At 36.7% G+C, this 20,988-nt stretch overlaps 1 protein-coding gene and 1 long non-coding RNA gene across 2 annotated transcripts; one reads left to right on the top strand and one right to left on the bottom strand.

Annotated features, from left to right (window-relative positions):
• Nucleotides 1-12,051: 12,051 nt before the first annotated feature.
• Nucleotides 12,052-14,246, bottom strand: LOC138903738 (mannan endo-1,4-beta-mannosidase 1-like). The gene is made up of 5 exons (XM_070192228.1): nucleotides 13,863-14,246; nucleotides 13,381-13,575; nucleotides 13,094-13,216; nucleotides 12,795-12,997; nucleotides 12,052-12,665 (listed from the first exon to the last, which is right to left on the bottom strand). Exons 1-5 carry the CDS (start codon nucleotides 14,196-14,198, stop codon nucleotides 12,287-12,289), a joined length of 1,236 nt encoding a protein of 411 aa, XP_070048329.1. The 5' UTR covers nucleotides 14,199-14,246; the 3' UTR covers nucleotides 12,052-12,286.
• A 5,223-nt stretch (nucleotides 14,247-19,469) lies between these two features.
• LOC138893438 (uncharacterized) lies at nucleotides 19,470-20,185 on the top strand. Its single transcript, XR_011408982.1, has 3 exons — nucleotides 19,470-19,600; nucleotides 19,703-19,984; nucleotides 20,072-20,185. It is a non-coding gene; the product is annotated as an uncharacterized lncRNA (long non-coding RNA).
• The last annotated feature ends 803 nt before the right edge of the window (nucleotides 20,186-20,988 follow it).

The following is a 20,988-nucleotide window of genomic DNA, read 5'->3' as shown; positions in this document are numbered from 1 at the left end:
CTAAACAACATACCTGTGGCGGCGTGCCACCCGATCCATACATAAAATCTACATAAAGAGATACTTACCGAACTAGAATGCTCATTACTACAAAATACCCGAATATCAGCCACAAGCGCGCTAAGTGCATAATACCATCCTTGGGGAGACAGATAGCGCCATACGCTACAAAACTCAAGCACAACTAACGTCTGAATACTCCTCCATAAGGAGCGCTATGCTGAAATGAACACATCTGGCCTGATATAGAGCCCATATTCATATTTAAATCCATCCACAGACCTCAAGCCGATCCTGATCGCACCGTAATAGGCTAATAACCTTTCAAGGATCCATAATAACCTTTTTCCCATAACACACAAGAACAACCATCATAACCGGAACAAACTTCCACAGTCCACAACTAAGTGAACCTAGCGCCCTCCAGGCATAAATTCTTGAATCAGCGATATTACCACAATCTTCATACTTGGTTTCAATCTTCACTCAATCAAGAGACTACATGCCAGTCTTACACAATCTTTCCGTGGGACACGCTCCCACGACCTTCCGTACTAGGTAACAAGTCTGCACATCCATACCACCAGTCACACTAATGCTGTAAAGGATATCAAGAATCCACAATTAGTACGCAAAGCCTCTTACACAGGACACTGATCTCAGGTGACGCTGGAGACAATGCCAGCTTATTCTAAACATCTAAATTCCTTTTCCTACTCATCCGAGCTCGTGACATCCTTGTCAATACCGAACTGCAACCTCAATCCCTAATCTTTCAAATTTTATGCCGCTCACCGTACCTATCTTACCAATACGCGAGGACCCAAGAATTTCATCATAGCTCCTAAACCACTAACAGGATACACACTTCACTTTGTAGAAACCTTTCACTTTACTCGTTTCAGGAGAATCATTGCAACACATGACTGAATTCTCATAACCGTAGCACACACAAATCCTCAAGTAGTGGTCTAAACCACCATAACCCTTCTGGGATCCGCTTACACAGAATATGCCATAATACTCGAATGCATCCAAATACAATCAATTACGGCGGCCTTCAATCCTCGCACGTCCCGCCACAAATAACATGCATAATATGATCACTCTGGAAGAACTGATCACTACCACCATCATGCCAATTCAACCATGGCTAACCGATCTGACTTCTTCTAACTTATCCTTAACTTGTCTTAGAAATAATAATAACTCCAGTCAACATATAACGAACTCAATCCGCATTCATCCTGAGTGGCCTTGAATCACGAGACCATGCTGTCTCAAATCCCACGAACCATCTCATACCCTTCTTATGCGCATATTCACATCTTCAACTAGTACACCCATTCTGATAATTCCTCTATGAGTCCAAAGTTATTTTCTCTCATTCCTCCAATACTACACTGCAGACCAAAGGTAACATAGAACACTCCAAGCCCCTTTTCATAATCTGCAAAAGCTCGATACTCAACCATACTACTGGCTCGAAATCCTTAGGCACCTCACTCTGAATTGTTTTTTTATGAACCCACTAGAATTATTACTGTGAGTCACCCACTCCGACCTGGTCCCGAATATAATCAACTCCAAGGCTTTGTTAGCACATGAACACTCTCTCAATAAGTACCCGACTGAATCGCTTTCCTTGTACATCACATCTACACGAAACATAAACTCTAAGTCTTCCCAAAGCCTGAACCTGAATTGATAAGGCTAATTATAGCACACATTCCTCAAATTCTTTGCCCAAATCACATTGATGACCCTCTTCCTTAGTCATAATACCCCACTAATATGCCGATAACCAGAAATCTCATAATTAGCCGACCATGCAATCCAACCGTAGGCGGTGGAACTCTCCCACTTAGCTTGAAGCTACCATCGCATAACTCTAGAACCCGCGAAGAATCTTTCTTCATCATTGAACTGATCTTGCACAACCAACTCGCCAAATTCCTTGAAATCCTTCCATTTGACCTTTCATGAACACTCTGAATCACTAACCACATTCACACATTCGACCTCTTGCCGGATAACCAGTAGAATTCTTTCGTGACAGCCCCATCAGCACAACGCAACCGCTAACCTACTCACAGGAGATAGCCCACCTGTGGAAGTTCCATACTGACATCATCCAATATCGTTGCACTAGGTACAATAACTACGAAATCAGTAACCTATCCTGAGCCCGTGCTCATTCACCAGCTGGACAGGTCCGTTCACTCCTCATGGACATCAACTAAAGGTACGACAATACATTCTAATCCAAAGTCATGTTGTATCCTTCTTCATATCAAGCAACTCTCTCCTGTCACACACAATCTTCCTTAATATAGCAGCCAATATTCCAAATTAAATCCTCAGATAGCCCACCTGTGGAAATTCCATGCTGACATCATCCAATGTCGTTGCACTAGGTACAATAACTACAAAATCAGTAACCTATCCTGAGCCCGTGCTCATTCACCAGCTGGACAGGTCCGTTCACTCCTCATGGACATCAACTAAAGGTACGACAATACATTCCAATCCAAAGTCATGTTGTATCCTTCTTCATATCAAGCAACTCTCTCCTGTCATACACAATCTTCCTTAATATAGCAGCCAATATTCCAAATTAAATCTGTAGACCTAGTCACGGTCCACCATGAATCCCAAATAACTCTAAACTTTCTCAAGGCGTGTAGTCATCCTACCACATAACCCATATGCTACCCTGCCTCAAAGGCGAATCGAAGAAAATCATAACACCGGCAAACTTAACACATTCAATCAAGGACGACGACACCACACCTCGGATGAAGATTCCATCACACTAGAAAATACCAAGCCTCGTTACTCCATCAACCCAAATCTGGACATTCATAGGCCAATTGTTTTTCCTCCGCCGAAATAAGATACTGAATCTCGAAACCATGCACTAAGTAAACCTCCTTCCAAGTCATTCACTGCCCCGACACATAGGCAAGCATCCTACCATCACATCAATACTATGCGACAATAACTCCTGAGCACCACAGCAACCTGTGCATAGCCTCAAAGCTCTCAGAAGTATAGTTACTGAGCTGAAATGACAGAATATCCTTTCGTAAGGCGACGACAATAGCCCAAACAACTACGCAGGGAGAAACATTCCGCACCACATATATAGTTCCATTAAAATTCCTCAATTCCCAATTTTTTAACCAGCGGTTCACGTCGCACAAGATTGAATGGGAAGGAAATAAAGGCATAAGCCTCAAAGGAATCAAATTGCACGATGAGGAATCAAGAAGGGAAGTGCTCCTAACAGCCCTGTAACCTCTCGAAGATAACTACAGACGTCTCCGTACCGATCCGCAAGACTCTGCTAGACTTGCTCATGACTTGTGAGACCTAAGTGAACCTAGTACTCTGATACCATGTTGTCACGACCCAAAATTAATAAAGGTCGTGATGGCGCCGGACTCCACTGTCAGGCAAGCCAACAATAAATACTTAATTAGATTCTCATTTTGTTACTTTTGAAATCATATTTTCCTTCAATTAAATAGCAAAAGATGGAGTTTACAAAGTAAAGAATAATATTTTCAACAATTTCAATACAAGACAACCCATAATCACCCCAAAATCCGATGTCACAAGTGCATGATCATCAACTAGGAAGATAAAATAAAATACAACATATGTCCAGAATACAAATTGAAGGGGAATCTGCTGGATGCGGATCGTAGATGGGAATGTAGCTCACCTAAGTCTCCTCATTTAACCACACCTCTGCGCCTGCCAGGTTGCTAGTCACATATGCACATGCACAAAAATGTGCAGCAAGTGTTGTATGAGTACGTAAATCAACGTGTACCCAGTAAATATCCTACCCAACCCCGAAAAAATAGTGACGAGGGGTCGACTTCGACACTTACTAGTGGTCCAATAATATCAGGTACAATAAAGAAGTGAATGAATATGAGACATAGTAAATATATATAACAAACAAGTATAAAATACGTAGTACAATTTTCCTCTTTACAATTTACTCAAGCTCTCAACTAGCAAATTTCCTCCGTAACCGGAGCATATATATATATATATATATATATATATATATATATAGTGGATTTTATCAAAGAGGTTGTCATAATCCAAATCAGGGAAAAATCCTCAGATACACTGGCTTCTTGCCAAACATTACGTACGATTCCATGAGGATAATATATATATAGGAAAAGCCAAGGCGTACGGCCCAATCCAACATAAAAGTAAAATGTGCATTGCCGAGGGTCGAACGACGCGAACCATAGATGCATCTATTAACCTGCCGAGGCGAACGACCCACTCCCATGAGAGTGTGGTACATAAATCCTGCCGAGGCGACCGACCCGATCCTATAAGAGTGGTAGAAGAAAATACACCCGCTCGCGAATCACACGTGCGACGCAGTCAAATATAAATTTAACGAATCTCCCGCTCGCGCATCATACTTGCAACGCGGTCAAATATAAATTTAACATTAAAATCATATCTCTTTCTTGATTCTTTTCAAAAGAAGGGAAATTTAGCTTGTAGCTCTTTAAGAAAATTACCCCGCTCGCAAAACATACATGCGACGCGGTTACACATAGATTTCTTAAGCTATTATAGCATTACTCAATCCTTTTCGAAATTACGAAGTTCAAACGAACCCTTTTAAATCTTATGTTCTTCAATTTTAACTCCTTTCAAAAACATATAATAAGCAAACTCAATTTCGCTTCCTCTCAAGGCAGACAATAAACATAAATCAATTACAATATCAACAAGGCATGATGTGAGCCTAAAAATACCCGGACATAGGCATAGCTAGTAGCTACGTACGGACTCTCGTCACCTCGTGCGTACGTAGCTCCCACAAATAGAAGCACGCAATAATTTAGTTCACCTATGGGGTTAATTCCCTCTTACAAGGTTAGAAAGGATACTTACCTTGCTTCGAAATTCCATAACCGGCTCCAAGGCCACTCCGGCAATTCAAACAGATGCTTGTCGCTCCAAAACTAGTCAAATATGACGCAACCGAATTGAAATATACTCTAATACTCATAATTTATCATTTTCTAACAATTTCTAACTCGGTTCGAAAAGTTGATAAAATCACCCTCAGGCCCACCTGCCCGGATTCCGAAACTTTTCGAAGATAATCTTTATCCATAACCCCACGAACTCAAATATATAATTTATTCTCCATTTCATGCCCAGATTTGTGGTCAAAATCCAAGAATACCAATTTCTAGGTTTCCTACCAAAATCCCACAATTTCTATAAATTTTCATATCTAAATCCATATATAAACTTTCCACGGTGGTTCAAAGATTATGTATGGAATAACATAAACTAGTTATTACTGAAGAACATATCATTATAAAAGATATCATTTAATATATAAATCTAACTTATTATTATTATTATTATACAATAGGTCAATAAAAATCCACAAGAGACGTTGAATCCGTATTTGCAAGTCTTAGCAGAGGGACCACTAAGAAAGGCAACATCATGTCCTGTTTATATTGCGAATGGATACAAATTTTGCACTTCTGCATTGGGCGAAGAAAGAAAAACATTTAATAGTGGGGTATGTGTTAGTGGCATCGGACATGATGGCACTACAAATGAATATTATGGTGTTATTAAGGAGATTCTCAAATTGGAATGGACAAGGACTACTCAAAAGTTAGTTTTATTTTATTGTGATTGGTTTGATCCGTCTAAACATGGCATGAAAGTTGATAGCCAATTTGGCATTGTCGAGGTTCGAGAAAGGAGAAGATATGCTAAATTTGACCCTTTCATCTTTCCTGAAACTGTAACTCAAGTTTATTATGCAAATCATCCTGAAAGCAAAGGAGATAAGGCTGATTGGTGGGTTGTTATAAAGACAAAGCCAAGAGGAGTTGTGGATGAAAGACATAATGTGGAAGTTGCTTACCAAGAGGAGCAGTCACATGTTAATCCAAGCATAGAGGATGATCCGATTGATTGCTTACAAGATGATCAAGTTGTTGGTGAGGAGGTCGATATGAGTAGTATTCAACCATTTGTCAAAGAAGACGGATATGATTTAATTGACGACGAAGATGAGGAGATAGCAAGTGAAGAAGAGGAAGAGCTTTTTGATAATGATGATTCACAAGATCACTGTCAAACCCACGATGAGGATGAGTTACAATAGGTTTATTTTATAGAACTATTTAGAATTTTGAGAATTTTCATTTGTCCTTGGATCATTCTAAACTTCAAGATGGTATTCACAATAAATGATATCTTATTTTCTTATGGTCTTGAAGTAATCTAATGTTTGCATATTTGGTTCTCTTAAATAATTAGTTATGTTGGTCTACTGTTATGTATCATGTTTTTCTTCTTAAGTTATGAACCTAGTTATCTATCAGCTTACTAAAGATTGTATCAACATTATTTGTATATTCCCCTAGATGTCAGGTAATACAGGATCTAAACAAGCTGGGCAAACTAGTGGTAAAGGAGAAAAATTCCGTAAAAGGAAGACACACACAATAGAGCCTCAAGCAGCTCAAATGCCTCGCGTAATCCCATCACAATCCCTCCTATCTCAAACTAGTTTACTTCATGTACATGAGACTTTCTTGCCTCAACCTACTCCTGAAGTCAATCTGCCTCATAACACAGTCACTCAACCGCATATGTCTTCACCAGCCAATATGATTCCAGCCACCTCGTGTAGTGCGGTAGGCGATGGCAATGATGATGATCGAATGTGGATTGTACCTGAAGAAGATATGCTTTGGTTCTTTGATGCTCTAATATGGTATAATATGTTATTAATACTGACTTCTGTTTTGTCAGATTGCTTGTAGACCATAGTGAAAGTGCAACTTAGTTCAAATTGTAATTTCTTTGACTATGTTATTGTTCTTTGTTGTGAGTAGTGCAAATTTTGTAGTCCAAAATTGTTCTGAGGAAATTGAATACTTAGTTGTTAGCAATAGTAATGGACAGTGATCAACTAAGTTCGTAGGCTATTTTCATGAATCTCTATCTTGTTCCTGGTTTAGCTTAAAGGTGAGTCTGCTTTGTGTAACGTGATTACTCCTTTATAATTCTTTTTGCCTTTCAGAATTGGCGCTCCTTTGAAATTAGTCGCCAGATAAAAACTGGTGAACTATTATGTCTATCCCACTCTATGTTGCTTCTTTTGCTATTTTAGAAATGCATGGCTACTGAAATTGTTGATTATCACAAAGTAGGCAAAATTTCTGGAGATCTTCTTTTGTCTTGTTTAACTGTTCCTTCCACTTTATTTGGCATGCTGAAGTGTGTTGGTTTGGGGAGATCATCTCCCCCCTCTGAAATGCCAATATAAGTAGAGACCAACACTTTTAGAAATGTCAGTCCTCAGTTTTCTAGCTTGAAGTGGTAGTAAACTCGTCAAGTGCACGAGCCTTGTAATAGTCTAAATTTAACGATTTACAGACAATGGTTTTGACAGATTTGATATGATTAATTTATGGGAATTGATTGAATGGAATGATGAGTGAAACTACCTAGTTAATTTATAAATGATTGATAACTACTGCATTTTTATGTAGGTTTGAACCTCATAAGCCAGTTATTGAAGGCATTGCTAGTTGCATTCGTAGTAAATTTGAGCTGGCTAAACCTTCTTGGAAGAAATTCCCACAACATACTCGGGATATATGGTTTGAAGAATTCAAGGTAAGGATGTTTATAATATGATTCATGTTCAAATGTTGGTGTGTAAGTTTATAGAACTGATTCAGATTTTATTTTGATGTGGTGTGTTATAAAATACTATAGAAGAAATTTAGATGGCTCCCTCACTATAATGATGTTATACGACGCAATTTTGAGAAAAGGGCATCTTCAAGAATGACCCAACTTTTCCAAGATGTTAGAAAGGACTTGTATGTGAAGCCAAATTGGATGGGTGATGTCGTATTCAAGGAGTTGAAGGAGCATTGGGAGTCTCCTCAATTTAAGTTAAAGTCGGAACAAAACAAAAAGAATCGCGATACAAATGCATGTGCCTCGGTTCATACAGGTGGTTGTATACCTCATCGCGTAATTTGGAAGAGATTGGTAATATATAGTTCCTTTTTAATTTTTTCTTTCTAGTAAATAGATCATATAAATGTTGATAGCATATACATCTTCCTTTAATTACAGAAGGAAGCTACTGGAAAAGATCCTTCATTTTCAGAATTTTATTTTCGCACTCATCGAAAGGAGAAAAATAAAAGTTGGGTAAATGAGACAGCTGAAGCTGCGTATGTAAGTCTTCCTTCTACAGCATATATGTATTGAAATTATTTAACTGTCGTTACTCTATTAAGTTGATAAATAAATTGGTTGTTTCAAGAAGAGCAGGGAATTTAATAGTTCAACAAACTTACACAAGCCTGCTCTATGTAATTATGCCTTATCTGGGCCTAGGCAGATCTTTAGATTAAACCATTATGAAAAACATAAAAGATAGAAAAGGAAAGAAGAAAAAGGAAGTGGCCAAGTAGCCATTATTTTATTGTAGTGATAATAAACAAGAGTAATATTAATCTTTCTAAATTGGACCTACTAGCTTTATCAAAGTAAAGCTTCCGATTGAACCATAAACCAGCATCACCCTTGCATAGTCACGATCAATTAACTCATCTAAAACATTGCATAGTGACAGTTGCTTGTTGCTTGTTGCTTAGGAGCCTGAGGAGTATGAGGACTGTGAACCCATGCACTTTTCCCGTCCCCCTTGCTGCAAAGTAACAGCTACTAGAAAATTTAACACATAAAATCCCTTAATCATCTTTTGTCACAAAATCATAGTATACCATGCAAATAGCCAGCGATCAACGGGGAGAGGAGTCATGGCTCTTAACATATCTTGTTGCATTCTATCTGGAGTAGTATAATTGAAATGAAATTGTCTTTCCAGAATTACATGTCCCATCTACACAAATAATTAGACATTACACAAGCAATTGACAACCTCTGTGTTCATATGAACAGTGGATTTATTTGTAGCTAGGAGCTATCTATTTTTAATGAATTTAATATACTTAGGCATGTAATTGCCTTTTAAGTGACTTGATAGTGTAGATAAATTTTTATACTTGTCGGTCTATATTAGTTAATCCCGAAAACTAATTATATTGAACTCTATTCTTAAGTACCCTTTTTGATTTAATTCAGGTAAACATCTGATTACTTGTGTGGAGTCTTTGCTCCATTTTCTTTAGTATTCTCCAGTCTAATTAAAATGCCAGGGAAAGATGTGCTTAAGTGCTAGCAGTTGTCAAAATTATTAATATTTGTTTTAATGCAAAATAACTAATATTTGTTTCAATGCTTTTGTGCAGAATAATTTTGAAAAAAAAGAAAGAAGAATTATTAGCTTCCCAAAGTGCATCTGTTGATGGAGAAACTAATTCACCTAGCGAGCTATCTCAATTAAGTGAAATGAATATTTGGGTGCTATCAGTTGGTGGAAAGAAAAAAGGAAGAGTTACAGGTCTTGGCTCTTTGGGTCGATCTGTAAAATTACCTAAGCAGACAACATCTGATGTGTCGGAAGAAGTTGATGATCGGATTAGAGCCCAAGTTCATGCGTTAAATGTTGAGTTATATAATCAGTTGGAAGAAGTACAACGCCAAAATGAAGAGATGAGGCGCCAAAATAAAAAGATGAGACGCCAAAACAAAAAATGAGGAAGGAGTTAGGTGATACAAATGAGAAATTAGAAGCACTGATAAAGCATATGGGTTACACGACATCATCTTCGAATGCACAACCATCATCTCCGGAAGACAATCAAGATTCACAGAGTGATAATGATGATAACAATAACTCGGTAGATGAGTATGATTAGGATTGAAATACTTGGTTGTACTATTTCAGATGAGTATGATCAGGATTGAGATACTTGATAGTACTATTTAAGGTTTACAGTTTAGACTTTTAATTTTTTTTTAGGAATTATGCATTATTATTTATTAATTTATGGATCATATTTTGGCTATATATTATTTTAGATTTGTGCAGAGTTATTTGTTTGAAAAAAAAGATGAATATCATATGTACATTGAATTGTGTGGAATATAATTTGGGATTAAATATTTATAAATTTACTTTTGAAAAATATACAAGTTACTTGTGAATTTTCATAGGGAAGTGCCCTGAAGCGTATCAATCTTTTGTTGGGAATTTATCTGCAAATATACAATACATGGGGATTTTGTTAGGAATTCTCCTGCGAAATTATCACATCAAATTCCCAAGAAATTCCCTTTTTCCAAGAAATTTTTATTGAATATTTCCTGCAAATTTACTTGGAGGTTTTGCTGCGGAATTACATGCGAATATTTGCCCATGAAAATCCCTAGGAAAACTCCTTTTTCTTTCACAATTGTTTACCAAAATTTACTTACGATTTTTTGGTATTTCTTGCAGAAAAGTCCGCAAGTAACTTACATATGGATTTAACATTCCCAGGTAATTCACCTGCGGCCAATTTTTTCCCAGGTAACGTACCTGGAAAAATTAAAATTCGCAGGTAATAGTTACCCATGACCTTTATTCATGTGGATTCCTGTTTGCATGAAAATCCCGAGGTAAATATTTTACCTACGAATTTTACATTATAATCCCTACAAAATTCCCATGTAAATGGTACTTTTCTTGTAGTGTTGTACTCATACTACACCCTCCACTTCGTGTGCAGATCCAGGTGATCCCGGATACAGTGGGTATTGATTCTTTCACACAGTCGATTTTTCGGAGATTCAGAGGTAGCTGCCATGTTTCGCAGACCTTGTCTCTCCTCCCCTATCCTTTTGTTTATTGTATTTGGTCTCAAATTATTATACATCACGTTTTCCAGACTTGTAATGTATAGATGCTCATGTACTCAGTGACACCGGATTTTGGGAGTGTGTTTATTTTCAATGTTTGTGGGATTTACTCTTAAACTAAATTATTGTGTTTTCAGTATTTAAAAGAAATTATGGGTTATTGGTGTTGTCGGTTTTTCTAGTATCGAGATAGGCGCCATCACGACAGGTTAGGAATTTGGGTCAAGACATATTTCTTGTGTGAGTTGCGGAAGTTCACACCGCTTTTGAAGTAAAAATATGCTCATTACATAGGAACGAATTAGCACGGAAAAGGATCAAATATGAGAAAATTTGGCGAAAGAAAAGCTGAAGAGAGAAATCTGGGACAACGAAGTGAGGTTCGCTTCGCTAGACCGGGACCGAAGTAGAAGAAATTAGCTTCTCCAATCCGAATTAGAAGAAGTCAAATTCGCCCAAACATAACCCTACTTGATATAACTATGATAGTTATTTTGAGGGAGAGAAAACTTTGGGGAGGCAAAAACACACTTGGAGCAAGAAGAATGATTAAACTTCACGTTCTTTCCTCTTCCTTCCTATTTTCCATTGTTATGAATTCTAGTATTGTATTATTACATACTAGCATGATTAGCTAATTTCTTATCTAGGGTTTGATGGAACCTACTAGAGGATGACTTTTCATTACGTTTAATATAATTTAGCCTTTGGATTCTCTACTTGTTTAACTACGTGCTTATTTCAATCGATTGAATGGCCATCGATTGATTGTGCCTATTTATTATGTATTGCTCGAAAAAGGGTATATATTTACGTAGTTGTTGAACAAAGTCACTCCTAATGTATGTAAGAAATCAATACGGAGGGTTTAAAGGCGGGACTAGAAAGAACGAAACTTTGGTGTGATCTTAGTGAGCGGTGAACTAGTGGCAACTAGCGTAGTTCGAGAGAATATGTCTAGTAAATTGTGATAGTTGCTTGAAAAAGAATTACGACACCTGAAGTGCTCACGATCAGAAGAGAATAATTAGGTAATATTATAGGAGACGTAGCGAGAAGAATTCCAACAATCGGGGAAAATCATAACTTTAGCCTCCTGTGTGTTTTGAACTTCTTTGAATTTCCTGCTTTAATTTAAATTCTGTATTTCCTTAGCAAAAACATATTGTACTCAAACTTAAAAACAAGAAGACAAAAACATAATGTTCCTTTTTCTTTTGCTGAAACAATTTATGCAATTACATTTTTGAGTGTAATCGGCTTCACATTTTAGTAACATGAGCTCGAACTAGTACTAAAATTCATGGACCGAAGATTACTTAAATTCAATAATAAAGATTATTGCATAATAAAGAAAATAATCTAATAGAAGAACCATTTATGGAACTTATTTTCTTTCGTATCCTTCATTATAATGATCTTCGTGCCTTCACTCTAGAGGGCTATGAACAAGATTAGCCAAAGTTGTCATGGCATGTGATTGGCCTGAAATAATTCCTGCAGTTGAAGGATTTTGTCCCAAAACAATACAATAACCATCATCATAATTCTCCATTCCTTGTGCCATAAGTTGCCATACTAAGCTTCCTGCCATAGTTCCCCCTTCTTTTGCCAAATTGTAGATATTCCTATATACAATACTCATGAATGTGTCTCTTGAACTAAGACTGTATCCTTGACCTCTACTAGACTTGCCAAATTCAGCTAGCACTAGAGGTTTCTTTAGTATAGTTTTTGCATCTTCCCAATGGCTTGTAACCCACCTTTGCATCCATGCTAATTGTGCTTCATCGCTTTGTCCGGATACCCTATAAATGTAAAAAGTTAAAGATTTTTGCATTGTCGATGAGGTAAACAATGTTTGAACAACCAGGCTATTTATAAGGTGTTACGATGAAAAATATGAACTTGTGAGTGGATCAAAGATGTTAATATACCATTGATCAGTGTATAAGTGGATAGTGGCAAAATCTATCTCATTGATAAGATGGTTACTGATAAAATCTGTTCCGACTTGATAACCAGGATTAACTTGTTTCCTTTCAGGAACCGAATCACCATAGAATCCCTCCATTCCTACCTCCAACAAGTGTTTGTTGTCTAGTGACTTCACAAAACTTGCCATTTCTTGAACCCAAGCCTGTTGATGATATTTTATAGATAAAAAATCAGTTGATGATATTTCTAAAATTCAATTAGTTTGGAAATGAATTAAGAAGCATTACTTGATGCTTACATTAATGGTTTTTCCAGAATAGTCAGCTTGGTCGCGTGGCTCATTAATGAGTTCCCATGCCATGATTGTTGGATCATCTTTGTAAGCAACTCTAGTAATCGTATTGAATCTTGTAACGACATTCTGTAGCAATTTCACAAGAACATAAATTCATATATTAACCACCATATATCAACTTTGTTAATTTTATTTGATAATGAAGTATTACTTGGAAAAATAAAAAGATTGCATGAATATCAAACAGTCGCTATTTAAGTGAAAAAGTTCCACACATTGTTACCCCATACCTTGATGTGATTCTTGTAATAACTTTTGAGCATAGGATGAGTATAGAAATCATCGTCGCTATTAATCTGAGCCCCTGCATTTCGTGCCCATTGGGCATATTGAGCTTTTCCTCCAAAGTCATTCCAGTTGTTTACAAAGCTCAAGATTAAGCGAACACCATATTTCTTAGCTTCCGAGATCACAAAATCCAAACCCTAAATCCATAAATATACAATAATAACCGTAAAATTAGACACCATTTAAATAAGTATCTAACTATTGACACAATTCATGCATAAATTTTATTGAAGGAATTTAACTTGTATTCCTTACATGGTGGAAAGAACTTTTACCAGTACAATTTAACTAGCTAGTTATAGTAGGTGGTTACTCTATTTTTTGGATTGACATATTAGATTTGATAGGTAGAATTATTTGTCGTCATAAGCCAACTTAACCTTATAATCTTAAAACTCTTTTAGCGCAGGACATAAACTTTTACCTGAAAAACTCGTTCATCATAAACGCCAGGTGATATTTGTAATGCTCTGTCACCTCCATCACTAAAAGCCCACGTGCGACAAACAGAAAGACCAGCAGCAGATCCATCTTTAAGAACCTCAGTGACTTTGTACCTCTCACTTGATTCAGCAGCAACATGCATCAACCAATAGGAGTTGAAACCATTGAATAAAAAGGGGGATCCATTGAGTTCAAAATGGGCACCCTTAACTGCTATAAACCCTACATTAGCATTTCTTGGAACCCTAGCTTCACATGTGAGAGCTAAAAATAAGAGCAAAAGGCCAGAAATACAGCTCGTTCTTGTAAAAGACATTTTGTAGTTTAATTTCTATATATTGAATGAAAGAGATGTGATATGCTAGAGGTCACCTTCCTGTTGGCTTTTATAATGAGTTAAAGATAAGAAACTTTACTAAAAATAGCAAAACTTGCAGGAACTAAAAAACTTTCCTAGTGGATGCATGGAAATAGAAATTTGGTGAGTTAACCTGAAAATATATTTTATTTATGAAAGTTATCATGGGATGTTGATAGAAGAGGAAGGCAGTTGTTTGGTTAAAGCAAAAAGACATGTCTGTTGAAAGAATTATAACGACAAATTATGGGAAAAAGAAAAACGATAAAGAAAAGGAAAAGGTGGAAGCTAGTGGTGTAATATGGGTGATGTATTGCATCCATTGGTTGGTTTTAGTTTAAGGTTTGAACTAGATCTGATGATGAAATATATTATATATGGAAACGTGTGGTCAAGTGATTGTACAATTGGGGTAGTACATTTACTTCCTTTTTTTTGTTGGATAAGGAAAATTTCCTGTAGGGAGTTCTTTTTTTGGTGATTCTATGAAAGCATTTCCACTTTTTCTGAAAGTCCAGATCATTTGGTAAAGTGGGTTTTGGTATGAGATTTTTGCTTATACGTATTATATTACAAATTTATTTATCCTTACTATTTAGGTTTTAAGTTAATTACAAGTTGTTATACAATTTATCATTTATATATAAATAAGTTTTAAATGACTATATATCTGTAACGACCCGACTGGTCGTTTTGAGTATTACAGCCATGTTCCCCCATCTACTACTCAATATGTGCTTTACAATTGTTATATGACTTGCATGGGTAATTGGTTCGGGTCTGGTGAGGTCTTTGAATGAATGAAAACACTTAGTTCCAAAGTTTAAAACTTAAGTTGAAAAGGTTGACTGGATATCGACTTATGTGTAAACGACCCCGGAATAAAGTTTTGATGATTTCAATAGCTCCGTATGGTGATTTTGGACTTGGGAGCGTGTGCGAAAAATTATTTAAAAGTCCGTAGTTAAATTAGACTTGAAATAGCTAAAATAAAAATTTAAATTTGGAAGTTTGACCAGAAAATTATTTGGAAGTCGTATGATGTTTTAGGACTTGTTGGTGTATTTGGTTGAGGTCCTGGGGTCCTCGGGTGAGTTTTGGATGGTTAACGGACTAAATTTTGAACTTGGAAGAAATCTGAAAATTTCTGCCTTCTGATACAATCGCACCTGCAGAATTTGGCTCGCAGAAGCGAGCCTGGCATCGCAAAAGCGGACAGAATCTTGCAGAAGCGAGTCCGTAGAAGCGACACCAAGGTTGCAGATGCGGAGGCAAGGGAGGCTGGGCAAAACCGCAGAAGCGAGTCCGCAGAAGTTGTTGGATTCTCGCACCTGCGAGACCGCTGAAGCGGCTAAGTGAGTCGCAGGTGCGGAACCCCTGGATAGTATACATTTCGAAAGGGTTCCGAGTTTTATCATTTTTGGACCTTCAAGCACGGTTTTTGGGGCGATTTTCAGAGAGAATTCACGGAAAACTTGAGGTAAGTCACTTGTGATCATTTCTACTCCATAATATTGAATTATCATCGAATAATCCGACTAGATTACGTATTTTTGAGGAGTAAATCGGGAATTTGGACCTAGGGATTTGGAAATAAGATTTGATGATTTGGAGTTCGAGTTGATATCGGAATTTGGTAAAATTTATATGATTAAAATCGTGGTCGAATGGGCGTTCATATTTTATAACTTTTGTCGGGTTCTGGGACGCGGGCCCCATGGGCGATTGTTTTGAGTTAAATTTTAGATTTTGTTGGAAAACTAGTATTTTCATATGGAATTAAATCCAATAAATTGTATTGACTGAATCGAAATAATTATGACTAGATTTGAGGCTTTCAGAGACCAATTCGCGAGGCAAGGGCATAGTGGAGTAAGAAATTACACGGTTTGAGGTAAGTAACATTTCTTGACTTGGTTCTGAGGGTATGAATCCTCGAATTTAGTAATATATAAATTTTTTGGAGGTGACGCACATGATAGGTGATGAGCGTGCGGACGTGCACCATAGAAATTGTGATTTGAATAAATCCTGTGAAGTTGTAAAATTAAATAATCATGTTATTATATGAACATTTTTCACGTGTTAGGGAAATTGAGCTGAGGCTCTTATTAAAGATCTTGTTTAGGCTACGTACCGATATTTTGGGACCCATGGGGTCGTGTTGTTGTTGAATAAATTATTTTAAAAATGTATATTTCACACTCAGTCATGTTCGTCCATTTTGAGGATATTTATGCGATCGAGTTGCGCGCCCGCAGCAGGCCATATTGGCTTTATATATATTATTATTATATGAACCAGGGTTGCCCGCCTGCAGCAAGCCTTATAAGCTTTATTATTATACTGATCGGGACTGCCCGCCTGCAGTAGGACATATCAGCTTTATATCATGCTTGGGCTGAAGGAGCCCCTCCGGAGTCTGTACACACCCCCGGTGAGCGTAGATGATTATATATTCGGGATGGACTTCCTAGGGTATGGACTTGCCTTACTTATTTATATTGTGATGAATTTCTCTAGACATGGATCTTGTCCGTATTATTTACATTTAGGGATAAATTACCCCAGGGCTGGATTGGCCGTATACGGTACTGAGTGACTGACTGTCAGTCGATGTATATGTATATACAGGATGGAATATCCCTGGGCTGGATTGGCCATAAACAGTACCGAGTGACCGAAAGAATTGCGACCAGTAGTACATGAGGTCTTTCTGATGGGATGTCATATTCCTCATATCATACAGTATTGATATATTTTTGATTGTAATGAGTTTAACTATTGAACTTGAAAGCATGCCTACATTTCTTTATCCATAACCCCACGAACTCAAATATATAATTTATTCTCCATTTCATGCCCAGATTTGTGGTCAAAATCCAAGAATACCAATTTCTAGGTTTCCTACCAAAATCCCACAATTTCTATAAATTTTCATATCTAAATCCATATATAAACTTTCCACGGTGGTTCAAAGATTATGTATGGAATAACATAAACTAGTTATTACTGAAGAACATATCATTATAAAAGATATCATTTAATATATAAATCTAACTTATTATTATTATTATACAATAGGTCAATAAAAATCCACAAGAGACGTTGAATCCGTATTTGCAAGTCTTAGCAGAGGGACCACTAAGAAAGGCAACATCATGTCCTGTTTATATTGCGAATGGATACAAATTTTGCACTTCTGCATGGGGCGAAGAAAGAAAAACATTTAATAGTGGGGTATGTGTTAGTGGCATCGGACATGATGGCACTACAAATGAATATTATGGTGTTATTAAGGAGATTCTCAAATTGGAATGGACAAGGACTACTCAAAAGTTAGTTTTATTTTATTGTGATTGGTTTGATCCGTCTAAACATGGCATGAAAGTTGATAGCCAATTTGGCATTGTCGAGGTTCGAGAAAGGAGAAGATATGCTAAATTTGACCCTTTCATCTTTCCTGAAACTGTAACTCAAGTTTATTATGCAAATCATCCTGAAAGCAAAGGAGATAAGGCTGATTGGTGGGTTGTTATAAAGACAAAGCCAAGAGGAGTTGTGGATGAAAGACATAATGTGGAAGTTGCTTACCAAGAGGAGCAGTCACATGTTAATCCAAGCATAGAGGATGATCCGATTGATTGCTTACAAGATGATCAAGTTGTTGGTGAGGAGGTCGATATGAGTAGTATTCAACCATTTGTCAAAGAAGACGGATATGATTTAATTGACGACGAAGATGAGGAGATAGCAAGTGAAGAAGAGGAAGAGCTTTTTGATAATGATGATTCACAAGATCACTGTCAAACCCACGATGAGGATGAGTTACAATAGGTTTATTTTATAGAACTATTTAGAATTTTGAGAATTTTCATTTGTCCTTGGATCATTCTAAACTTCAAGATGGTATTCACAATAAATGATATCTTATTTTCTTATGGTCTTGAAGTAATCTAATGTTTGCATATTTGGTTCTCTTAAATAATTAGTTATGTTGGTCTACTGTTATGTATCATGTTTTTCTTCTTAAGTTATGAACCTAGTTATCTATCAGCTTACTAAAGATTGTATCAACATTATTTGTATATTCCCCTAGATGTCAGGTAATACAGGATCTAAACAAGCTGGGCAAACTAGTGGTAAAGGAGAAAAATTCCGTAAAAGGAAGACACACACAATAGAGCCTCAAGCAGCTCAAATGCCTCGCGTAATCCCATAACAATCCCTCCTATCTCAAACTAGTTTACTTCATGTACATGAGACTTTCTTGCCTCAACCTACTCCTGAAGTCAATCTGCCTCATAACACAGTCACTCAACCGCATATGTCTTCACCAGCCAATATGATTCCAGCCACCTCGTGTAGTGCGGTAGGCGATGGCAATGATGATGATCGAATGTGGATTGTACCTGAAGAAGATATGCTTTGGTTCTTTGATGCTCTAATATGGTATAATATGTTATTAATACTGACTTCTGTTTTGTCAGATTGCTTGTAGACCATAGTGAAAGTGCAACTTAGTTCAAATTGTAATTTCTTTGACTATGTTATTGTTCTTTGTTGTGAGTAGTGCAAATTTTGTAGTCCAAAATTGTTCTGAGGAAATTGAATACTTAGTTGTTAGCAATAGTAATGGACAGTGATCAACTAAGTTCGTAGGCTATTTTCATGAATCTCTATCTTGTTCCTGGTTTAGCTTAAAGGTGAGTCTGCTTTGTGTAACTTGATTACTCCTTTATAATTCTTTTTGCCTTTCAGAATTGGCGCTCCTTTGAAATTAGTCGCCAGATAAAAACTGGTGAACTATTATGTCTATCCCACTCTATGTTGCTTCTTTTGCTATTTTAGAAATGCATGGCTACTGAAATTGTTGATTATCACAAAGTAGGCAAAATTTCTGGAGATCTTCTTTTGTCTTGTTTAACTGTTCCTTCCACTTTATTTGGCATGCTGAAGTGTGTTGGTTTGGGGAGATCATCTCCCCCCTCTGAAATGCCAATATAAGTAGAGACCAACACTTTTAGAAATGTCAGTCCTCAGTTTTCTAGCTTGAAGTGGTAGTAAACTCGTCAAGTGCACGAGCCTTGTAATAGTCTAAATTTAACGATTTACAGACAATGGTTTTGACAGATTTGATATGATTAATTTATGGGAATTGATTGAATGGAATGATGAGTGAAACTACCTAGTTAATTTATAAATGATTGATAACTACTGCATTTTTATGTAGGTTTGAACCTCATAAGCCAGTTATTGAAGGCATTGCTAGTTGCATTCGTAGTAAATTTGAGCTGGCTAAACCTTCTTGGAAGAAATTCCCACAACATACTCGGGATATATGGTTTGAAGAATTCAAGGTAAGGATGTTTATAATATGATTCATGTTCAAATGTTGGTGTGTAAGTTTATAGAACTGATTCAGATTTTATTTTAATGTGTTGTGTTATAAAATACTATAGAAGAAATTTAGATGGCTCCCTCACTATAATGATGTTATACGACGCAATTTTGAGAAAAGGGCATCTTCAAGAATGACCCAACTTTTCCAAGATGTTAGAAAGGACTTGTATGTGAAGCCAAATTGGATGGGTGATGTCGTATTCAAGGAGTTGAAGGAGCATTGGGAGTCTCCTCAATTTAAGTTAAAGTCGGAACAAAACAAAAAGAATCGCGATACAAATGCAGGTGCCTCGGTTCATACAGGTGGTTGTATACCTCATCGCGTAATTTGGAAGAGATTGGTAATATATAGTTCCTTTTTAATTTTTTCTTTCTAGTAAATAGATCATATAAATGTTGATAGCATATACATCTTCCTTTAATTACAGAAGGAAGCTACTGGAAAAGATCCTTCATTTTCAGAATTTTATTTTCGCACTCATCGAAAGGAGAAAAATAAAAGTTGGGTAAATGAGACAGCTGAAGCTGCGTATGTAAGTCTTCCTTCTACAGCATATATGTATTGAAATTATTTAACTGTCGTTACTCTATTAAGTTGATAAATAAATTGGTTGTTTCAAGAAGAGCAGGGAATTTAATAGTTCAACAAACTTACACAAGCCTGCTCTATGTAATTATGCCTTATCTGGGCCTAGGCAGATCTTTAGATTAAACCATTATGAAAAACATAAAAGATAGAAAAGGAAAGAAGAAAAAGGAAGTGGCCAAGTAGCCATTATTTTATTGTAGTGATAATAAACAAGAGTAATATTAATCTTTCTAAATTGGACCTACTAGCTTTATCAAAGTAAAGCTTCCGATTGAACCATAAACCAGCATCACCCTTGCATAGTCACGATCAATTAACTCCTCTAAAACATTGCATAGTGACAGTTGCTTGTTGCTTGTTGCTTAGGAGCCTGAGGAGTATGAGGACTGTGAACCCATGCACTTTTCCCGTCCCCCTTGCTGCAAAGTAACAGCTACTAGAAAATTTAACACATAAAATCCCTTAATCATCTTTTGTCACAAAATCATAGTATACCATGCAAATAGCCAGCGATCAACGGGGAGAGGAGTCATGGCTCTTAACATATCTTGTTGCATTCTATCTGGAGTAGTATAATTGAAATGAAATTGTCTTTCCAGAATTACATGTCCCATCTACACAAGCAATTAGACATTATACAAGCAATTGACAACCTCTGTGTTCATATGAACAGTGGATTTATTTGTAGCTAGGAGCTATCTATTTTTAATGAATTTAATATACTTAGGCATGTAATTGCCTTTTAAGTGACTTGAT

This window comes from Nicotiana tomentosiformis, chromosome 1, assembly GCF_000390325.3.
Source record: "Nicotiana tomentosiformis chromosome 1, ASM39032v3, whole genome shotgun sequence".
Taxonomy (NCBI): domain Eukaryota; kingdom Viridiplantae; phylum Streptophyta; class Magnoliopsida; order Solanales; family Solanaceae; genus Nicotiana; species Nicotiana tomentosiformis.
Note: the sequence above shows the minus strand (reverse complement) of the source record. Positions and strands in the feature narration are given on the sequence as shown.